A 22,914-nucleotide genomic window follows, 5' to 3' on the forward strand; every position below is an offset into this window, starting at 1 on the left:
AAAAATAAATGATTAATAATAATAATAATAACAATCAATAAATAAGCAATAAATCTCGAGACGACATCGGTGCCAAGCTGTATGGGTCCTAGTGCCCTTCCCTCGGACAACATCGGTGGCGTGGAGAGGGGAGACTTGCAGCATGGGTAACTGCCGGTCTCCCATACAACCTTGCCCAGGCCTGCGCCCTGGAAACCTGCAAATCCGTGGTCTCGCGGGACTAACGGATGCCTACATATAAAATATCGAGAACATGAGATGAGGAGTCCTTGAAAGTGAGTCCGTGCAGTGACTGTGCTAGAGTCTTAGCACATACACGAGGGGTGATCGATAAGTTCGTGGCCTAAGGTAGAAGGAGTCAATTTTAGAAAACCTAGCACGTTTATTTTTCCTACATTTACACACTTGGTCCAGCGGTCGTGGAGCATACGAATCCCTTCTTTGTAGAAGTCGGCATCTTGGACCTCCAGCAAGTGGTCCACAGCAGGGGTGATTGATAAGTTCATGGTCTAAGTTAGATGTGATGAGTTATTAACTTCAAACTTTTCTGCATTTTCACTCAAAGAGTTGAACTGCTCGTGCCCTGCAACGAGAGAGGTATAACTCATCTCCTTCTACCTTAGGCCACAAGCTTATCAATCGCCCCGCTGTGGACCACCTGGAGGTCCAAGACGCTCTCGTTACACGGCACGTGCTGTTCAACTCTTTCAGTGATAATGCAGAAAGTTTGAAGTTGACAACTCATCTCCTTCTACCTTAGGCCACGAACTTATCGATCACCCCATGCTGTGGATCACTTCTACAAAGAAGGGATCCGTATGCTCCACGACCGCTGGACTAAGTGTGTACGTATAGGAGGGGACGATGTTGAAAAATAAATGTGCTAGGTTTTCTTTTTCAATATTATTATTAGTTTCTACACAGAAGAATACAGAGTACAAGAAAGTATATATAAAAGGTCAAAGACGGTAAGGGAAAAAGAACTACCAATTACATTGTATCTATTCATAATAACAATCTCATTACCCCATATTCATGTAGGTTAGTCAATAATTATATTGGAATAATTATATGGGGTGTATGGGGTGTCAGGGAGGGGTAGCACCTCTGGTGGGGGAACATGTCACGTCCTTTTCAGGGCGGTTAGCCCACCTTTGGTCCCCACCTGGCACTCAGCTCTCACCTATGGCTCCCCGTAGCTGTTTGCATGCGACAGCGGCCACACCCCGGGCAACGGCTTCGACAAGCCGGCTAAACCAGGTGAGGGTAGCCGACGGGTCTGAAACCCTCGGTGTGATAGGGAGTTGTCTATCCCAGCATGTGAAGACAGACTCTGGCGGATTGAGCGGATGAGACCAGTGGAAGGTCCGACGGTCAAGAAGGCGGTCTCCGCAAGCGTCGTGGAACGGGTAGAGCAGGACAAGACACAGAAGACGTCCTGGTCATCCACTGCGTCTAGTCCCATCTCCAGCCGTCTGGACTCTGTCTTGCCACTGGATCCAGATGGGAATTGGGAAGAGAGAGTGAGGCTGACGCTGCGCAACTCTCCATCACTTAAATCCAAATCACGCGCCAGTCTCGACACCATCTTAATGGTGTCGATGTCCTCATCGACGTCAACGATGGACGAACAACCAACCGTAGTGGAATATACTAATTCATTACAAAAAAAAAGAATCTAACCCCTACCAAGACCGAAGCTGTTTATTAAGGAGAAAAAAAAAGGTAAAAATCTTCTCGTATTATAAAAAATAATAATAGTCAACATCTAAATTTAAACAACAAATTGAGGGTTCGGAAAGTATTGAGAATAATTCCCAAAGGATCCCCACAATGTTTGAAGGTCTTTATGAGGTTCAGAAATTGAACAACGAATCTTCTCCAAACCTAAGCATGGCACGATGTCGCGTAACCATTGCGCATGAGTAGGAGAAAAAGCATCTTTCCACCTCAACAAAAGTGTCCTCCTAGCTCTAAGAGAGCCGAAGGCCAAAATATGCAAGTCAGATGTCTTCTGAAATTGACTCCTTCTACCTTAGGCCACGAACTTTTATCAATCACCCCTCATATTGAGGGCGTTTAAGACTTTTGCCCCGTACTGTATTTGTCAACGTGGAGCCGACAGCCAGTTTGTAAATCTGGCGGGAGCGAAGGGTGTTGGGATGTTGGGAGTGGGGAGAGTGGAGCGCCGTGGGAGGGGGTGTGAGACAGGCGGCAGAGAAGGAAGTGAGACTCACAGCACGCTGGAGGAATTCAGCAGGTCGTGCAGCATCAGCATCAGCATCGTTTTTCCTGCCTATGACGTCCCTCTGCTTCCCCTTCCCCCACCCCTTTGTCTTTCAAATTACTGGTCTTTCAACTGAACCTACAAGCATTCTTCAAATCCTTCCTTCTCCTTCTTTCTTCAGTCCTGACGAAGGGTTCCAACCCAAAACGTCGACTCATCGTTTCCACTGATGCTGCCCGACGTGCTGAGTTCCTCCAGCGTGCTGTGAGTGTTGCTTTGACCCTGGCACCTGCAGATTATTTTGTGCTTAGAGAAGGAAGTGAGAGGGCAGAGGGGCGCAGAAGATTTGGTCGTTATAAGAAACAAGGGAAGACCTGCAGGACGCTGGAAATCCAACCAGGACACACAAAATGCTGGAGGAACTCAGCAGGCCGGGTGGCATCTGTGGAAAAGAGTAAAACGGTCGATGTTTTGGGCCGAGACCCTTCGGGAGGACTGGAGGGAAAAAAAGCCGAGAAGTCGATTCAAAAGATGGCGGGGGGAGAGAAGAGGAGAGAGAAACACTGGGTGATGGGTGAAACCGGGAGGGGGAGGGGGTGAAGTAAAGAGCTGGGAAGTTGACGGGTGAAGGAGATATGGGACTGGAGAAGGGGGAGTGTGATTGGAGAGGACAGAAGGCCATGGAAGGAAGAAAAGTGGGGTGGGGAGGAACGCCAGAGGGAGGCGATTCACGGGCAAGGGGATGAGGTGAGAGAGGGAAAAGGGGTTGGGAAATGGTAAAGGAGGCCACACTCAGGTTGGAGGGACAACGCCCCAAATTCCGTCTGGGTGGCCTCCAGCCTGATGGCATGAACGTCGATTTCTCGACCTTCCAATAACGCCCCCCCCCACCCCTGTTCCCCATCCCCTTTTCCCTCTCTCACCTCATCTCCATGCCCGCCCATCGCCTCCCTCTGGTGATCCTCCCCCCCCCTTTTCTTTCTTCCACGGCCTTCTGTCCTCTCCTGTCAGGACCTCCCCCTCCTTCTCCAGCCCCGTATCTCTTTCACCCATCACCTACCCAGCTCTTTACTTCACCCCTCCTCCCCTCTCTCCCGGTTCCACCCATCACCTACCACCATGCTCTTCTTCCTCCCCTCCCCCCACCTTCTTACTCTGACCCCTCACCTTTCTTTCCCCAGTCCCTGACGAAGGGTCTCAGCCCGAAACGTCAACTGTTTACTCTTTTCCGTAGATGCTGCCTGGCCTGCCGAGTTCCTCCAGCATTTCGTGTGTGCGTTGCTCCGGATTTCCAGCGCCTGCAGGTTTTCTCTTGTTTTGTTACGGGGGGTCTAGTTTTGTGGGGGGCAGGGGGTGTCCGGTTTACTGGGGAAGGGACGTACAATTTTAGAAGGCCATATTTATAGCGAGGCCTCCTGTTTAACGGGGCTGGTGGGGGTGTGGTTTGTCCGCTTTCAAGGAGGGAGTCCTTTTACAGTTCTGCACAGTCACGGGTTCGTTTAGAATGGAGCAGGCCATTCGACCCAACCCCTTCCTGCTGACCCGCTCACCCAGTGACCTCGCCCCCTCAGGCCTTGACAGGCCGACAGCACCCCCGGACATGTCCTGTTTCGCGGGGAGGTTTGCTGTTTCACAAGGTGGGTGCCCAGTTTTATAGGGGAGGGCCTTCTGTCTTACAAGTGGGGGGTGGGACGCGGTCGTACGTTGTGTTTTAAAGGGGGGGCTGCTTTACAGCGAGGGTCCTGATTTACGGGGCTCCCTTTCACTGGGCGGGTCCGGTTTTATGCAGGGTCGGGGGGGAGGCGTCCTCCCTCACAGAGCGCGCTTCATGCAGAGTCACGGGTTCACATTGGCCACCCGCGCTGGCTCCACGGCCGTCTAGGCAGTCCCCAGACGGTCCCTCCAGGCGAGGCGACGCCTCACCTGTGAGTCGGCTGGGGCAATACACTGTGTCCGGTGCTCCCGGTGTAGCCTTCTATATATTGGTGAGACCTGACGCAGACTGGGAGACCGTTTCGCTGAACACCTCATGCTCTGTCCGCCAGAGAAAGCAGGATCTCCCAATGGCCACACATTTTAATTCCATGTCCCATTTCCCATTCTGACATCTCTATCCACGACCTCCTCCACTGTAAAGATGAAGCCACACTCAGGTTGGAGGAACAACACCTTATATTCCGTCTGGGTAGCCTCCAACCTGATGGCATGAACATCGACTTCTCTAACTTCCGCTAAGGCCCCACCTCCCCCTCGTACCCCATCCGTTATTTATTTATTTATTTACTGCTCCTTTTTTCTCTCTCTCTCTCTTTTTCTCCCTCTGTCTCTCTCACTATAACTCTTTGCCTGCTCTCCCTCCTCTGGGCTTTTCCCCTCTCCCCGTTTCTTTCTCCCTTGGCCTCCCGTCCCATGACCCTGTCCCTTCTGCAGCCTCGTATCCCTTTTGCCAATCACCTGTCCAGCTCTTGGCTCCATCCCTCCCCCTCCTGTCTTCTCCTATCATTTTGGATCTCCCCCTCCTGTCTCATAAGGTTGAGGGGTCTGGTTTTACATGGGTGGGGGGTGGCATATTGTTCATAGAACATAGAACATAGAACATAGAATAGTACAGCACAGTACAGGCCCTTCGGCCCACAATGTTGTGCCGACCCTCAAACCTGCCTCCCATACAACCCACCACCTTAAATTCCTGCATATACCTGTCTAGTAGTCTCTTAAATTTCACTAGTGTATCTGCCTCCACCACTGACTCAGGCAGTGCATTCCACGCACCAACCACTCTCTGAGTGAAAAACCTTCCTCTAATATCCCCCTTGAACTTCCCACCCCTTACCTTAAAGCCATGTCCTCTTGTATTGAGCAGTGGTGCCCTGGGGAAGAGGCGCTGGCTATCCACTCTATCTATTCCTCTTATTATCTTGTACACCTCTATCATGTCTCCTCTCATCCTCCTTCTCTCCGAGCAGTAAAGCCCTAGCTCCCTTAATCTCTGATTATAATGCATACTTTCTAAACCAGGCAGCATCCTGGTAAATCTCCTCTGTACCCTTTCCAATGCTTCCACATCCTTCCTATAGTGAGGAGACCAGAACTGGACACAGTACTCCAAGTGTGGCCTAACCAGACTTTTATAGAGCTGCATCATTACATCGCGACTCTTAAACTCTATCCCTCGACTTATGAGTTTGATAGTAGGGGATGTCAACCGGGGGTGGGGTGGGAGTGCGTATTTTACAGGGGGGGTTGTTGTGATGTTTCAGAAGGACGTCCATTAAAAGTAGTTTATTTTGATTGATACAGAGGATATGTCTATTACGAGGTAAATTTTATCGGGTAATTTCCTGTTTGCCGTGGGGGTGTCCGGTTTTATTGGGGAGGGGGCAGGACGCTGTTTTACAGGTGGGCGCGTCCTATTTTACGGGGGGTATTGTGTTCAATCTGACAGAGGTGCGGCTCCGGTTTTACGGTGGGAGGGGCCCAGGGGACGTCTCTTCAATTTCACTGGGTTGTGTTGTGTCGAGTGTGACAGACGGCCTCCTTTTTAACAGGGGGGGGGGTAGGGGAGAGTGCATGTTTGACAGGGAAGTTTATCGGGGGGGTGGGTTACATGGGCTGTTTTTCCATGAGACGCTGGAGCAGAATGCGGCCTTTCAGCCCATCGAGTCTGCTCCGCCATTCCATCGCGGCTGATCCCGGGTCCCGCTCAACCCCGATGCACCTGCCTTCTCGCCCTGCCCTTTGATGCCCTGACCGAACGGGAAGCAATTAACTTCCGCCTTAAATATCCCCACGGACCTGGCCTCCACTGCAATCTGTGGCAGAGCATTCCACAGATTCACTACTATAGACAGTAGACAATAGGTGCAGGAGTAGGCCATTCGACCCTTCGAGCCAGCACCGCCATTCACTGTGATCATGGCTGATCATCCACAATCAGTACCCTTGGCCTCCACCGCCTTCTGAGGCAGAGCATTCCACAGAACCACAACCCTCTGTGTGAAAAAGTTTTCCCTCAACTCCGTTCAAAATGGTCTACCCCTTATTCTTATATCACTCCCTCATCCCTTCGTCCGTACCCCACCGATCTCCTGCCTGGCACTTTTCCTTGCAAGCGGAACAAGTGCTACGCCTGCCCCTGCACATCCTCCCTCACCACCATTCAGGGCCCCAGACAGTCCCTCCAGGTGAGGCGACACTTCACCTGTGAGTCGGCTGGGGTGATGTACTGCGTCCGGTGCTCCCGATGTGGCCTTCTATATTATCGGTGAGACCCGACGCAGATTGGGAGACCGCTGCGCCGAGCACCTGCCAGTGAAAAACAGGATCTCCCAGCGGCCACCCATTTTAATTCCACTTCCCATTCGCATTCCGATATGTCCATCCACGGCCTCCTCTACTTTCGCAATGAGGCCATGCTCAGGGTGGAGGAACAACACCTTATATTCCGTCTGGGTAGCCTCCAACCTGATGGCATGAACATTGATTTCACTAACTTATAGACAATAGACAATAGGTGCAGGAGTAGGCCATTCGGCCCTTCGAGTCAGCACTGCCATTCACTGTGATCATGGCTGATCATCCACAATCAGTACCCTTTTCCTGCCTTCTCCCCATATCCCTCGACTCTGCTATCTTTAAGAGCTCTGTCTAACTCTTTCTTGAAAACATCCAGAGAATTGGCCTCCACCGCCTTCTGAGGCAGAGCATTCCACAGAACCACAACTCTCTGGGTGAAAAAGTTCTTCATTCTGAATGGCCTACCCCTTATTCTTAATCTGTGGCCTCTGGTTCTGGACTCCCCCAACACCAGGAACATGTTTCCTGCCTCTAGCGTGTCCAATCCCTTAATAATCTTATATGTTTCAATCAGATCCCCTCTCATCCTTCTAAATTCCAGAGTATACAAGCCCAGTCACTCCAATCTTTCAACATATGACAGTCCCGCCATCCCGGGAATTAACCTCGTGAAACTCCGCTGCACTCCCTTAATAGCAAGAATGTTCTTCCTCAAATTTGGAGACCAAATCTGCACACAATACTCCAGGTGGGGTCTCACCAGGGCCCTGTACAACTGCAGAAGGACTTCTTTGCTCCTATGCTCAACTCTCCTTGTTATGAAGGCCAGCATGCCATTACTCTCTGGCTAAAAAACAATCCCTCCTTACCTTGTTCTACAAGGTTGCCCCCTCCATTTTGAGGCTGTGCCCCCTAGCCCTGGGATACCCCACCGTCCGAAACCATCCACTCCACATCCGCCCTATCTAGTCCTTTCAACATTTGGCCCCAACTTGTCCCTGCTGTCCCTGCTTTACAAGGGAGGCTGTTTTGGTTAACCGGCGGTGGGGGTGGGGGTGGTTGCTGTTCATTCTGTTTTACAGGGCTGTTCCCTGTCTTAAGGGGGTGTGTGTCCGGTTTCAGGGAGGGAGTCCTTTTACTGGGGGGTGGGGGGGAGGTGGGTGTGGCCAGGTTTACCGCTGTTCTTCTCTTTGACGAGGATGTTGCAGTGTTTTTACAGGGGAAAGGCTCCTGAATTTAGAAAAGGTGAGAAAAGAACTTTACTGTCATTACACAAGACGAGGAGATCGTGGGGGCTTCTCCAGTCCGTGCAGAGCAGATATTTGCAATGCGTGCCGTACGACTTAATCACAGAGAGTCTGCAGAGGGATGTAGATAGGTTAAGTGAGTGGGCAAGGGTCTGGCAGATGGAGCGCAACGTCGGTAAATGCGAGGTCATCCGCTTTGGAAGGCAAAAATGGAAGGTCAGGTTATTATTTAAGTGGTAAAAAAGATTGCAGCCTGCTGCTGTGCAGAGGGACTTGGGAGTGCTCGTGCATGAATTGCAAAAGGTTGGCTTGCAGGTGCAACAGGGAAAGGGGATGTTGTCCTTCATTGCTACAGGGATTGAATTGAAGAGCAGGGAGGTGATGCTGCAACTGTACAGGGTACTGGTGAGGCCGCACCTGGAGAATTGTGTGCAGTTCTGGTCTGCTCACTTGAGGAAGGATAGACTGGCTTTGGAGGCGGTGCAGAGGAGGTTCACCAGGTTAATTCCAGAGATGAGGAGGTTAGACTATGGGGAGAGATTGAGTCGCCTGGGACTGTACTCACTGGAATTCAGAATAATGAGAGTAGATCTTATAGAAACATGTAAAATTGTGAAAGAGATAGATAAGATAGAGGCAGGAAAGTCGTTTCCACTGGTAGGTGAGACTAAACTGGGGGGGACAGCCTCAAAATTTCATTGAGTAGATTTAGGACGGAGATGAGGAGGAACTGCTTTTCCCAGAGGGTGGTGAATCTGTGGAATTCTCTGCCCAATGAAGCAGTGGAGGCTGCCTCAGTAGATATATTTAAGACAAGGTTGGATAGATTTTTGCACAGTAGAGGAATTAAGGGTTATGGGGGAAAGGCAGGTAGGTGGAGATGAGTCCGTGGTCAGATCAGCCATGATCTTATTGAATGGTGGAGCAGGCTCGATGGGCTGGATGGCTGACTCCTGCTCCTAGTTCTTATCAAATTCTTAAGCCGCGGTGAAGCATTACTCAGCTCCTCGGTGAGAAGCTATTTTTCAGTCTCACCGCCTCGGCTAGGATGTTCCTGCATCTGCCATCAGGAGACTGAACAGGCAGCGGAATGGGCCCCTGATGACGCTCTGAGTGTGAGTTACAGGGTCTGCGTCCCGTTTTGCTGAGCGTGGGTGGGGGGGGGGCGGTGCGTTTTCCGCAGGGCGGGACTGTGAACTGCTGTGTGGGGACGTGGTTTCCTGTTTTATAGTCAGGGGGGAGGTGTCGTGTCTTACAGGGGCTGCCTTTTCCTCGGGCACTTTCGCGGGGAGGGTACAGTTTGAGAGGGGCCTGACTCTGTCTTATAGGGAGTGCAGCGTGTCCTGTTTGGCAAGGCGCCATGGCCAATCTGACGCGTAGGGTGCCCTGATTTACAGGGGTTTGCCCTGTTTTTACGCAGGTATGGGATCTGTGTAACAGCTAGGATCACCCCTTTTTTTCCATCGTTGCCGTGCTACTGCTTGTGTGTGGGAGGGGGCACCTCAGGAGGGGCTGGTTTTGGGGTTCTAACGTTTAATTATCATTCGTTCTTTGGGGTACTCCTCTGTCTGCGTGGATGTTTGCAAAGAAGAAGAACTCCAGGACGAGAGGGCCTACAGGGGCAAGGTCCAGCACCTGGCCGTGTGGTGTGCCGACAACAACCTGGCCCTTAGCACCCAGAAGACCAAGGAGATCATTGTGGACTTCAGGCATGCCAGGAGCCACACTCACGTCCCCATCCACATCAACGGAGCTGTAGTGGAGCATGTATCAAGCTTCAAATTCCTTGGTGTCCACATTTCCGAGGATCTCACCTGGTCCCTGAACTCCTCCATCCTGGTCAGAAAGGCGCAACGGCACCTTTATTTCCTGCGGAGCATGAAGAAAGCTCACCTCTGTCCCAGGATACTGACGGACTTTTACTGCTGTACCACTGAGAGCATACTCACCAACTGCATCTCAGTGTGGTATGGCAATTGTCCCGTATCAGACTGCAAAGCACTCCAGCGTGTGGTGGAAACTGCCCAGCGGATTATCGGCACCTAATTGTCCACCATTGAGAACACCCACCATAAACGCTGCCTGGGCAGGGCAAAAAGCATTATCAGGGATGCATCTCACCCTAACCATGGACTTTTTACTCTCCTCCCATCCGGTAGGCGCTACAGGAGCCTCCGTTCCCGCACCAGCAGACACAGGAAGAGCTTCTTCCCTGAGGCTGTGACCCTGCTGAACCTCACATCACAGCACTAAGCAGTATTGCATCTGTATTGTACTGTCTCAGTATTTTTATATTTGTGTGCTGTAGCACTTACTTTTTGTTCGCAGTTATTTTGTAAATAACACTACTCTTTGCATTTCTGGTCAGATGCTAACTGCATTTTATTGGCTTTGTATCTGTACTTGGCACAATGAGAATAAAGTTGAATCTCATCTAATCTAGTATACATTTCTCTGAAATGAAATGTACCTCCTCAAAACCTATTGATTCTTTACTGGTGGGGTGGCCCATTTTACATGAGGGTGTCTCACTTGGCCTGGGGGTGGGGGTGCCCAGGGTGGGGTGTCTGACCTGTTTATGAGGGAAGGGATGTGCAATCTTACAAGAGGCTGCGGCCAGTTTCAATTGGGAGGCCTCCTGGTTTACGCGGGTCCTGTTCCACAGAGGGGCGGCGTCCCGATTTCACAGGGGTCCCGGTGTCAGGGAGGGAGCCCACTTGCACCCGGCATCCTCCAGCCGTCGCAAGTTCAGTTAGAACGGACCCCGGCCTTTCGGCCCAACTCTCTCTGCTGGCCCTTTACCCTACCCGCTCTATATGGGCTCACAGCCCTCTGAACCTCTCCGGTTCTACAGGGAAGTTCGCTCTTTCATAAGATGGAGAGGGGTCCAGATTTAGAGAGGGGAGGTATCCAGAGAGGGGCCGGTTTTATAGGGAGGGCCTCCTGCTTTACAAGGGTTGGTGGGGGGGGGCGAATGAATGTTGAGTTTTACAGGGGAGGAGGTGCGGTTTTACAGGGAGAGTCCTGATTTAGAGGGTGTGGGGCCTGTTTCGCTGACTGGGTCCAGTTTTATGTTGGGGGGGTGGCGGGAGGAAGTTTCCTCTCTTACAGGGGGTGTATAGAAATGTAGAAACATAGAAAGTAGGTGCAGAAATAGGCCATTTGGCCTTTCGAGCCTGCACTGCCATTCAGTATGATCGTGGCTGATCATCCAACTCAGAACCCTGTACCTGCCTTCCCGCCATACCCCCCCGATCCCCCTAGCCACAAAGGCCATATCTAACTCCCTCTTAAATATAGCCAATGAACTGGCCTCAACTGTTCCCTGTGGCAGAGAATTCCACAGATTCACCACTCTCTGTGTGAAGAAGTTTTTCCTCATCTTGGTCCTAAAAGGCTTCCCCTTTATCCTCAAACTGTGACTCCTCCTTCTGGACTTCCCCAACATCGGGAACAATCTTCCTGCATCTAGCCTGTCCAATCCCTTTAGGATCTTATACGTTTCAATCAGATCCCCCCTCAATCTTCTAAATTCCAACGAGTACAAGCCCAGTTCATCCAGTCTTTCTTCATATGAAAGTCCTGCCATCCCAAGAATCAATCTGGTGAACCTTCTTTGTACTCCCTCTATGGCAAGGATGTCTTTCCTCAGATTAGGGGACCAAAACTGCACACAATACTCCAGGTGTGGTCTCACCAAGGCCTTGTACAACTGCAGGAGAACCTCCCTGCTAGAGTGACAGATCCATATCGAATAGGAACAGACCCTTCGGCCCAACCCTGCCCTGCTGAGAGGGCGTTTTTTTGTCTTTCGGGGGCGTCATGTGTTCAGCCTCACAGTCGTCCAAACCTCCCGTGTTTTGCAGGGATGGTCTGTTTTACAAGAGGCAGTTGTAAGTTTTGACTTTACAGGTGAGGATGTACTGCCTTACTGGACATAGTCATAGTCATAGTCATACTTTATTGATCCCGGGGGAAATTGGTTTTCTTTACAGTTGCACCATAAGTAATAAATAGTAATAAAACCATAAATAGTTAAATAGTAATATGTAAATTATGCCAGGAAATAAGTCCAGGGCCAGCCTATTGGCTCAGGGTGTCTGACGCTCCAAGGGAGGAATTGTAAAGTTTGCTGGCCACAGGCAGAAATGACTTCCTATGACGGTCTGTGTTGCATCTCGGTGGAATGAGTCTCTGGCTGAACGTACTCCTGTGCCCAACCAGTACATTATGTAGTGGATGGGAGACATTGTCCAAGATGGCATGCAACTTGGACAGCATCCTCTTTTCAGACACCACCATCAGAGAGTCCAGTTCCATCCCCACAACATCACTGGCCTTACGAATGAGTTTGTTGATCCTGTTGGTGTCTGCTACCCTCAGCCTGCTGCCCCAGCACACAACAGCAAACATGATAGCACTGGCCACCACAGACTCCTAGAACATCCTCAGCATCGTCCGGCAGATGTTAAAGACCTCAGTCTCCTCAGGAAATAGAGACGGCTTTGACCCTTCTTGTAGACAGCCTCAGTGTTCTTTGACCAGTCCACTTTATTGTCAATTCGTATCCCCAAGGCTTTGTAATCCTCCGCCATGTCCACCCTGACCCCTTGGATGGAAACCGGGGTCACCGGTACCTTAGCTCTCCTCAGGTCTACCACCAGCTCCTTAGTCTTTTTCACATTAAGCTGCAGATAATTCTGCTCACACCATGTGACAAAGTTTCCTACCGTAGCCCTGTACTCAGCCTCATCTCCCTTGCTGATGCATCCAACTATGGCAGAGTCATCCGAAAACTTCATGGAGTGAAGGTAGGACCGATTAGAGATAAAGGTAGGAAGATGTGCCTGGAGGCTGTGGAAGTGAGCGAGGTCCTCAATGAATACTTCTCTTCGGTATACACCAATGAGAGGGAACTTGATAATGGTGAGGACAATACGAGTGAGGTTGATGCTCTGGAGCATGTTGATATTAAGGGTGAGGAGGTGTTGGAGTTGTTAAAATACATTAGGACAGATAAGTCCCCGGGGCCTGACGGAATATTCCCCAGGCTGCTCCACGAAGCGAGAGAAGAGATTGCTGAGCCTCTGGCTAGGATCTTTATGTCCTCGTTGTCCACGGGAATGGTACCGGAGGATTGGAGGGAGGCGGATGTTGTCCCCTTGTTCAAAAAAGGTAGTAGGGATAGTCCGGGTAATTATAGACCAGTGAGCCTTACGTCTGTGGTGGGAAAGCTGTTGGAAAAAATTCTTAGAGATAGGATCTCTGGGCATTTAGAGAATCATGGTCTGATCAGGGACAGTCAGCATGGCTTTGTGAAGGGCAGATCGTGTCTAACAAGCCTGATAGAGTTCTTTGAGGAGGTGACCAGGCATATAGATGAAGGTAGTGCAGTGGATGTGATCTATATGGATTGTAGTAAGGCATTTGACAAGGTTCCACACGGTAGGCTTATTCAGAAAGTTAGAAGGCATGGGATCCAGGGAGGTTTGGCCAGGTGGATTCAGAATTGGCTTGCCTGCAGAAGGCAGAGGGTGGTGGTGGAGGGAGTACATTCAGATTGGAGGATTGTGACTAGTGGTGTCCCACAAGGATCTGTTCTGGGACCTCTACTTTTTGTGATTTTTATTAACGACCTGGATGTGGGGGTAGAAGGGTGGGTTGGCAAGTTTGCAGACGACACAAAGGTTGCTGGTGTTGTAGATAGTGTAGCGGATTGTCAAAGATTCCAGAGAGACATTGATAGGATGCAGAAGTGGGCTGAGAAGTGGCAGATGGAGTTCAACCCAGAGAAGTGTGAGGTGGTACATTTTGGAAGGACAAACTCTAAGGCAGAGTACAAAGTAAATGGCAGGATACTTGGTAGTGTGGAGGAGCAGAGGGATCTGGGGGTACATGTCCACAGATGCCTGAAAGTTGCATCACAGGTCGATAGGGTAGTTAAGAAAGCTTATGGGGTGTTAGCTTTCATAAGTCGAGGGATAGATTTTAAGAGTCGCGATGTAATGATGCAGCTCTATAAACCTCTGGTTAGGCCACACTTGGAGTATTGTTTCCAGTTCTGGTCACCTCACTATAGGAAGGATGTGGAAGCATTGGAAAGGGTACAGAGGAGATTTACCAGGATGCTGCCTTGTTTAGAGAGTATGGATTATGATCAGAGATTAAGGGAGCTAGGGCTTTACTCTTTGGAGAGAAGGAGGATGAGAGGAGACATGATAGAGGTGTACAAGATAATAAGAGGAATAGATAGAGTGGATAGCCCGCGTCTCTTCCCCAGGGCACCACTGCTAAATACAAGAGGACATGGCTTTAAGGTAAGGGGTGGGAAGTTCAAGGGGGATATTAGAGGAAGGTTTTTTACTCAGAGAGTGGTTGGTGCGTGGAATGCACTGCCTGAGTCAGTGGTGGAGGCAGATACACTAGTGAAGTTTAAGAGACTACTAGACAGGTATATGGAGGAATTTAAGGTGGGGGCTTATTTGGGAGGCAGGGTTTGAGGGTCGGCACAACATTGTGGGCCGAAGGGCCTGTACTGTGCTGTACTATTCTATGTCCTATGTTCTATGACAAGACTCTGTGCAGTAGTTGAAGTCCGAGGTGTAAATGGTGAAGAGAAAGGGAGACAAGACAATCCCCTGTGGAGCCCCAGTGCTGCTGATCACTCTGTCGGACACACAGTGTTGCAAGCACACATACTGTGGTCTGCCAGTCAGGTAATCAAGAATCCATACTAGGGAAGCATCCACCTGCATCGCTGTCAGCTTCTCCCCCAGCAGAGCAGGGCGGATGGTGTTGAACGCACTGGAGAAGTCAAAAAACATGACCCTCACAGTGCTCGCTGGCTTGTCCAGGTGGGCGTAGACACAGTTCAGCAGGTAGACAATGGCATTCTCAACTCCTAGTCGGGGCTGGTAGGCGAACTGGAGGGGATCTAAGTGTGGTCTGACCATAGGCCGGAGCAGCTCCAGAACAAGTCTCTCCAGGGTCTTCATGATGTGGGAGGTCAATGCCACTGGTCTGTAGTCATTGAGGCCGCTGGGTCTTCGGCACAGGGACGAGACAGGACGTTTTCCACAGTACAGGAACCCTCCGGAGCCTCAGGCTCAGGTTGAAGACATGGCGAAGTACTCCACATAGCTGAGGGGCACAGGCTTTGAGCACCGTGGTACTGACACCATCCGGTCCTGCAGCCTTGCTTGGGTTGAGACGTTTTAGCTGTCTTCTCACCTGTTCAGCTGTGAAGCCCACCATGGTGGTTTCGTGTGGGGAAGGGGTATAGTCATGAGAGCAGGGTGGGCGACTGTGAGGAGGGGTAGGAGGGGAGAGTGGAATATGTGTTGGTTGGGCGCCGACAGCAGATGGCTCATGTGGGGGATGGGCAGGGGTCACAATGTCAAATCTGTTAAAGAACAGGTTAAGTTCGTTGGCCCCGTCCACACTGCCTTCAGCTCCTCTGTTGCTAGTTTGCCGGAACCCAGTGATGGTCCTCATCCCCCTCCAGACCTCTTTCATGTTGTTCTGCTGGAGTTTCCACTCAAGCTTCCTCCTGTACCTGTCTTTAGCCTCCCTGATCCTGGCTTTCAGGTCCCTCTGTATTGCCCTCAGCTCCTCCCTATTTCCATCTATAAACGCCTCTGTTTAGCGTTCAGGATGACCTTAATGTCCTTTGTCACCCATGGCTTGTTATTTGAATAAGAAAGGACAGTTCTTGTCGGAACATTGCAGTCCACACAGATGTTAATGTAATCAGTGATGCACTCTGTGAGCCCATCAATATCCTCTCCATGTGGCTCACAGAGTGCCTGCCAGTCTGTCCCATCAAAACAACCCTCCTCCGCAAGCCTCCTCCGACTATTTCCTCACTGAGGTTATTACTACGAGGCTGTTGTTCTGTTTTACTGAGGGAGTGGTGGTTGTGGATGAGGAGGGGTGCGGGGTGATGGCCCCCCTGTTTTATAAAGGGGGTGTGTTCGGTTTTATAGTTGGGGGGGGAGGGGGAGTGGAGTCCACTTTCACGGATGGTTTCCTGGGTGGATCACGTTTTATGTGTGGGGGGGCGATGTTTGATGTGGAAGCGGTGCCCCGTTTTACGGGGGGGGGTGGCTTGCTTTGCACGGCAGTGGTGGGGGTGGGAGGGGGCGCTGGAGGTTTAAAAGGTGGGGTGAGCCCTCTCTTACAGAGGGCGTCCTGCGCAGAGTCACGAAGCCGTACAGGACGCAAGGAAGCCCTTCGGCCTACCTGGTCAATGCCGGCCCTGTTGCCCAGAGATCCTGTCCCGTCCGTCTGCATTGGGCTGATAGTCCTGTAAACAGCCCCCCTGCTTTATGGGGGGGGTCTCCTGTTTTACAAGGGGGGTGTGTGAGGACAGGTGACGATGTACTATTTGACTGGGAGGACCCTGGTTTGCAGGGTGTGTGTCCTCTTTTACGGAGCGGGCCCTGTTTTATGTCGGGGGTGGGGTGGCGGTCATCCCCTTTTTACGGGGGGGGACAGGGCCCTTGCCCGGCTTTCCAGGCATGCCGGACTCCCCTTTCGGAGGGCTCTTCCGGCAGAGTCGCAGATTCACATCGGGGAGGGGGCGGCTCCCCCCTCCCCCCCACCTGCCTGCGTTTGCTTTGCGGCCCTGTAAACCCCTCCTGTTTCACAGGGGGAAGGGCTCCCCTCCTTTACAGCGTGGCTGTCCAGTTTTACAGGGGGAGGAGAAAGTGTCATGTTTTACCGGGCGGGGTGGGGGGGTGACCTGTTTTAAAGGGAGGTGTGTCCTGTTTTACAGGTACCTGTGTTGTACAAGGAGGCTACTGGTTTTGCAGGGAGGGGGGCATTGTTTTACGGGGGGGGTTGTTTCCTGTCTTATTGGGGGGGGCGTGCATGTGCCCACATTTAATGGTTGGGGGGAGAGGGTGTGCTTTACAAAGAGGGTGTCGCGCCCTACCGGAAGGATGACCAGATACAAGGGTCTCTTCTGTTTTACAGAGAAGCGTATCTGCGTAATGGGGAAGGTAGCTTGTATCAGAGGGAGGGGTGTCCTGTTTTACGGGGGTGGGGGGTAAAGGGAGTGGTGGAGGTGGTTACGACGGGGTCCTTCAAGAGAAGATGGCCTAATTTTGCTCCCGTTCTGCAGGTTGAAAGAGTCGTTAAGAAGTCGTACGGTGTGTTGGCCTTCATCAACCGCGGGACTGAGTTGAGCAGGCGTGAGGTAATGTTACGGCTAGACGAGAGGCCTTGGTCAGACCCCACTTGGAGCACTGTGCTCAGTTCTGGTCACCTCACTACAGGAAGGATGTGGAAACTATAGAGAGAGTGCGGAGGAGATCTACAAGGATGCTGCCTGGATTGGGGAGTATGCCTTATGAGAATAGACTGAGTGAACTCGACCTTTTCTCCTTGGAGCAACGGAGGATGAGAGGTGACCTGATAGAGGTGTATAAGATGATGAGAGGCGTTGATTGTGCGGATAGTCAGAGGCTTTTTCCCAGGGCTGGAATGGCCAAAATGAGGGGCACAGTTTTAAGATGTTTGGAAATAGGAGCTGGCAGGGGTAAGTCTTTTACACAGACAGTAGTGAGTGTGTGGAATGCACTGCCGGAGATGGTGGTGGAAGTGGATAAGATAGGGTCTTTTAAGAGACTCTTAGATAGGTACATGGAGCTTAGAAAAATAGAGGGCTATGCGGTAGGGAAATTCTAGGCAGTTTCTAGAGTAGCTTACATGGTCGGCAGAACATTGTGGGCCGAAGGGCCTGTGATGTCTTGTCTTGTCCACACTGCACCAACCACCACCGCAGGGCGGTAAACGGTGCATGAGCAAGGTGTGGTTAAGTGCCTCGCTCAAGGACACAACACGCTGCCTCGGCCGAGGCTCGAACCCGCGACATTCAGACCACGAGTCCGATGCCTTAACCAGGCGCCAACAGCTACCTGCAACGTGCTGTAGATTTCTGTGTAACTCTAGGGGTGGCGGGGGGGTGGGGAATGGATTGGCCGTGGGGACTGGGACCTCGTCGCCAGAGCAGAGACGTGGCTGGGTGTCGGCGGGGGGGGGGGGGGGGGTTGCAGGGCTGGCAGCTCCTGGGAGAGGCAGGAGGGAGACTGGGAATCCGCTCGGGTGGTATTGCAGCAGTGACCTTGTACCCTGCGTCAGCAGGACCGAGCCGCCGATTGTCGACTGAAGCAGGAAGGCGCTTCCATAAGCCGGTCCTCATTAGGGGGTCGGAGCTGGAGAGGGAGAGGGTCGGTAAGACCCAGGACATCTTCAGGGAGCGGTGTCTCAGAAAGGCAGCGTCCATTGTTAAGGACATCCAGCGCCCAGGGCATGCCCTGTTCTCTCTGTTACCATCAGGTAGGAGGTACAGAAGCCTGAAGGCACACACTCAGTGACTCAGGAACAGCTTCTTCCCCTCTGCCGTCCGATTCCTGAATGGACATTGAATCTTTGGACACTACCTCACCTCACTTTTTTTTAATATACAGTATTTCTGTTGTTGCACATTTTTAAAACAATCTATTCAATATACGTAATTGATTTACTTGTTTATTCATTGTTATGTTTTATTTTATTTATTATTGTTATTTTGTTTCCTCTCTCTGCTGGATTATGTATTGCATTGAACTGCTGCTGCTAAGTTAACAAATGTCATGTCACATGCCGGTGTTAATAAACCTGATTCTGACTCTGATTCTGATTCCGATTCCGGTTCCGATTCCGATTTTGATTCCGATTCTGATTTTGATTCCGATTCCGATTTTGATTCCGATTCCGATTTTGATTCTGATTCTGATTCCAATTCTGATTCCGATGTCATCAGGAGGTGCCCGAACGTCACAGAGTGCTCCATCAAGGCCCAGCGCAGACTGCAGTCTCCGTGCCCACCTGGCTGGGAGACCTCTGCAGCCGATCCACTTGGAGGGTCGAAGCCTTTTGCCTTCAGAGATGCCCTTCTGCGTGCTGCTGTCAGATCCATCTCAGTGATAAAATGTTAATGGGGGGAGAGTGGAAGGTGGATGAATTTTGGGAGGACAGCACGCAGCGACCGTCGAACTCTTGTGACGAGATCAGAGCGCAGGTGTCATCTGAGTCACTGTCGCCTTCCTGTCAGATTGAATTAGTCTGGCCATTGTCCTCAGACTTTTCCCAATTAACAAGACATTTTAGCAGACAAAACTGCTTCAAAATGAATGGATGGTGCCTGGATTTTTGCACCAGTCCCTGCAAACAAGGATGATTACAAGGATATTCAAGGGTGTTGTCTGGAATGGGGAGCATGCCGTATGAGAATAGGTTGAGTGAGCTCAGCCTTTTCAACTTGGAGCGACGGAGGATGAGAGGTGACCTGATAGAAGTGTATAAGATGATGAGAGGCATTGGTCGTGTGGATAGTCACAGGCTTTTTCCCAGGGCTGAAATGGCTAGCGCAAGAGGGCATAGCTTTAAGGTGCTTGGGAGTAGGTCAGGAGTAAGTTTTTTTACGCAGAGAGTGGTGAGTGTGTGGAATGGGCCGCCGGTGATGGTGGTGGAGGTGGAAATGTTCGGGTCTTTTAAGAGACTTCTGGACAGGTACATGGAGCTTAGAGAAATAGAGAGCTATGTATAAAGCCCAGATAGTTCTAAGGTTAAGGACATGGTCAGCACAGTTTTTTGGACCGAAGGGCCTGTATTGTGCTGTAGGTTTTCTATGTTCTATTTTCAAACACTAGAGAATTAAAATCCTGGGATACCAGCAGTTTCTGACAGGCTCAAACGATCTCGACAGGCACCGACAATCATTCCACTGTCAAGGCTCCTTCGATCACAGTTCTAACCCCGTTCCCGATGTTCAGTTTTGACAGACAGCTGACTCTCTTGACCGTGTCTCTGCCTTGAGTTGCGGCCACATGATTGGTTGATTCCGATACTTGCATCCGCGAATGGGTGGACGCTTGCATCGTACACCGGGGTGCTCCCTACAGTTCTCTGATAAGGTAACGGTAGCCTTTGGCAAAGAGCAGCTGTCGTCGGGCAGTGCCCAACCTTCACAGAGTGTTTTGACCCCCTATCCCCTACGGTCGGCGGGTCTGCAGTGTTGACCGAGTCACTGCCCGTCTGCTCCTGACTTCCAGCTCTACTCCCCTTGTCTGTTCCGTATCCAGCAGAAAGCTCTTTCTGCTTCCTCCCCACCCCCATCCTGCTGGCTGCTTGGTTCTGCTCTTTTCATCAAGGCCCAGCGCAGACAGCAATATAGTATGGAATAAGACCGTAAGACGCAGGAGCAGAATTTGGCCATCTGACCCATCCAGTCTGCTCCGCCATTCAATCATGGCTGATCCTTTATCTCAATCTCCTCCTCAAACCCCAGTTCCCAGCCTTTTCCCCGTAACCTTTGATGCCACGTCCAATTAAGAACCTATCAATCTCTGCCCTATATACACCCAATGACCCGGTCTCCACAGCTGCCTGTGGCAACAAATTCCACAAATCCACCATCCTTTGATTGAAGAAATTTCTCGGCATCTCTGTGTTTTGAAAGGGCGCCCCTCTAGCCTGACGCTGCGCCCTCTTGTCCTAGATTCCCCCACCAGGGGAAACTTCCTTTCCACACCGACTCAATAGACAATAGTAGGTCATTCGGCCCTTCGAGCCAGCACCACCATTCACTGTGATCATGGCTGATCATCCACAATCAGTACCCCGTTCCTGTCTTCTCCCCATATGCCTTCACTCCGCTGTCTTTAAGAGCTCTATCCAACTCTTTCTTGAAAGCATCCAGAGAATTGGCCTCCACTGCCTTCTGAGGCAGAACATTCCACAGATCCACAACCCTCCGTGTGAAAAAGCAGCACCAGCCCCAGCAGCACCACTCAATAGACAATAGACAATAGGTGCAGTAGGCCATTCGGCCCTTCGAGCCAGCACCACCATTCACTGTGATCATGGCTGATCATCCACAATCAGTACCCGGTTCCTGCCTTCTCCCCATACCCCTTCAGTCCACTATCTTTAAGAGCTCTATCTAACTCTTTGAAAGAATCCAGAGAATTGGTCTTCTCCATCCAGGCCTTTCAGCATTCGAAATGTTTCAATGAACTCCCACCCCTCCCAATCCTTCTGAATTCCAGTGAGTACAGACCCAGAGCCATCAAACGTTCCTCGTGTGATCGCCCTTTCACTCCCACAATCATCCTTCTGATGGAGTGTCACGCTGCGCGCTGACAGACGACCGAAGCCAGGTGTGCGGAGGAACGACAGGCTTCCACAAGGAGACAGAAACCTCGGGTTTACTGGAAGGAATTCCAACGGGTCGGCCGGACGACACGGCGGGACGAATCATCCTCAAGGCACCAGGACCCCGCCGTCAGCGCTGGTCGGGAGTCCCCTGCAGTACACTGAAAACCCGTCCCAGTCACAATAAACTCGACGAGGTGGACCATCAGCGCAAGGGCTTCATGACTGTGGATAAGGTGGCCGTTGACAAGCACAGGTGCACGGGCCCGCAGGTCTTGCGGCGGTAGAAGGAGAGGAATTTATGAAACACCTGCAAAAAAAATCATCCTCCATCAAGCTATAGAGGGACCTACTAGAGAGAACGGAAGAGGACCCCTTCCGTGGCAGGGTACGTGGTGGAAGTGTCTGTGAGCGAACACTTTAGCGTCCATTGATCATAATTCTACTGGTTTATTTTTTAATTTTTATTTTATTTTATTTTTTGGCGTGCGCCTGCGTGCGTGCGAGCCCTGTGCTTGTGCGTCCATGATGATGGATCTTTCATGGCTTTTTTTTTAATGAGAGAGAGAGAGAGACTGACTCACTCGCCACTCCTCACGCAGACATTTTTCGCAGTATTTTTCCCTTTATTTTACGAGGTCGAGTTGCGATCTCGACAGTCAGCCCGGCACGGATGGAAAGCGTGCTCGGGGGTGACGGACCCGACTGGTTTCGAACCCGGGAACCTCCACTCCCGGGTCCGGCGCCGCTGTCGTTGCGCCACCAGCTGGCCCCGTTCTGCTGGTTTAAAATAGTTCTGCAATTGCTGCAAAACTAGTGGCCTGTTCATAGGTTAATAGGGATTGTATTGGCCCCCTTCCTGTTCGCCTCAGACTTGAGATACAAACACTGAGTCTTGACGTCTGCAGAAATTCTCTGATGACTCGAGCAATAGTTGGGTGTTTACTGGGACGAATACAGGCCCCTGGTGGAGGACTTTGTCAAACGGTGCAGGCTGAATCATCTGCAGCTCAACATCAGTCAGACAGAGGAGGTGGTGATGGACTTTAGGAAGACTAAGCCTGCACTGCTCCCTGTTACTATTGATGGTGAGGACGTGGATGCGGTGAGGACCTGCAAGTGCCTGGGGGTTCACCTGGCTGACAGTCTTGAGTGGAGCACCAACTCTTTTATTTGTCAAGTAGGGTGCCGGGCGCAATTCTGATTTGATGGAGGCAGACGCAAGAGCAGGGAGGAACATCTGCTGAAACTTCTGAAATGCCCGCTTCGCTGCCGCTGCTACTGTGCGATCCAGAATCTCCGGAGGGGAAGGCCCCAGATCCTCTTCCTTCAGTTAGTCCTGACGAAGGGTCCCGGCCTGAAACGTCGACTGTACCTCTTCCTAGAGATGCTGCCTGGCCTGCTGTGTTCACCAGCAACTTTGATGTGTGTTAACAGTTAGAACGTTTTGTTTTTTCTTATAATTATTGGTATACTGTTTAGCTTGGTTAATCAGATATTTGATAGTTTAACTCTGATAGAACATATTGGTATGTTGACTTGATGACTTTAATGTATTTTTTTTTGTTGATTTTCAATAATAATTAATCAAAAGATTTTAAAATGGAAAGGCAGTGTCCCAGGTGCCTGGAATGAAGCCGGTGAATATTTTTCCTACCCACTTTTTTGTCCCGGACACGTCTGAGTCTGCGGCGATGGCGGACTGCAGCCAGGGACTTCTCCTGCTGACCTGACAGTTGGCTGTGGCTTTTGTGTGTCGTGAGGCATCGCACCAAACCAGACAGTCATCTCTTGGCCTCAGGGGGTGGGCGGAGGATGGAAAAACGCACCCAGCCTCATTGAAGGGTCGGCGGTGGAAAAGTTGGCCAGCGTCAAGGGCTTGGGGGATCCGTCCCCGGTCCCAACACGCTGATGCGATGGTCCGCGGTCACGTGAACACTGCCT

At 51.1% G+C, this 22,914-nt stretch overlaps 1 protein-coding gene across 1 annotated transcript in view; it reads left to right on the forward strand.

The window, feature by feature from the left end:
* LOC140208056 (uncharacterized) overlaps positions 1–10,182 on the forward strand; it is a 73,993-nt gene extending 63,811 nt beyond the window's left edge. The window contains exon 4 of the mRNA XM_072276583.1: positions 9,359–10,182. Coding sequence (XP_072132684.1) covers positions 9,359–9,816 — 458 coding nt within the window. The 3' untranslated portion in view covers positions 9,817–10,182. The remainder of the gene's footprint in view (positions 1–9,358) is intronic.
* Positions 10,183–22,914: the final 12,732 nt, after the last annotated feature.

Source organism: Mobula birostris, chromosome 13 (genome assembly GCF_030028105.1).
Source record: "Mobula birostris isolate sMobBir1 chromosome 13, sMobBir1.hap1, whole genome shotgun sequence".
In the NCBI taxonomy this organism is placed as follows: Eukaryota; Metazoa; Chordata; class Chondrichthyes; order Myliobatiformes; family Myliobatidae; genus Mobula; species Mobula birostris.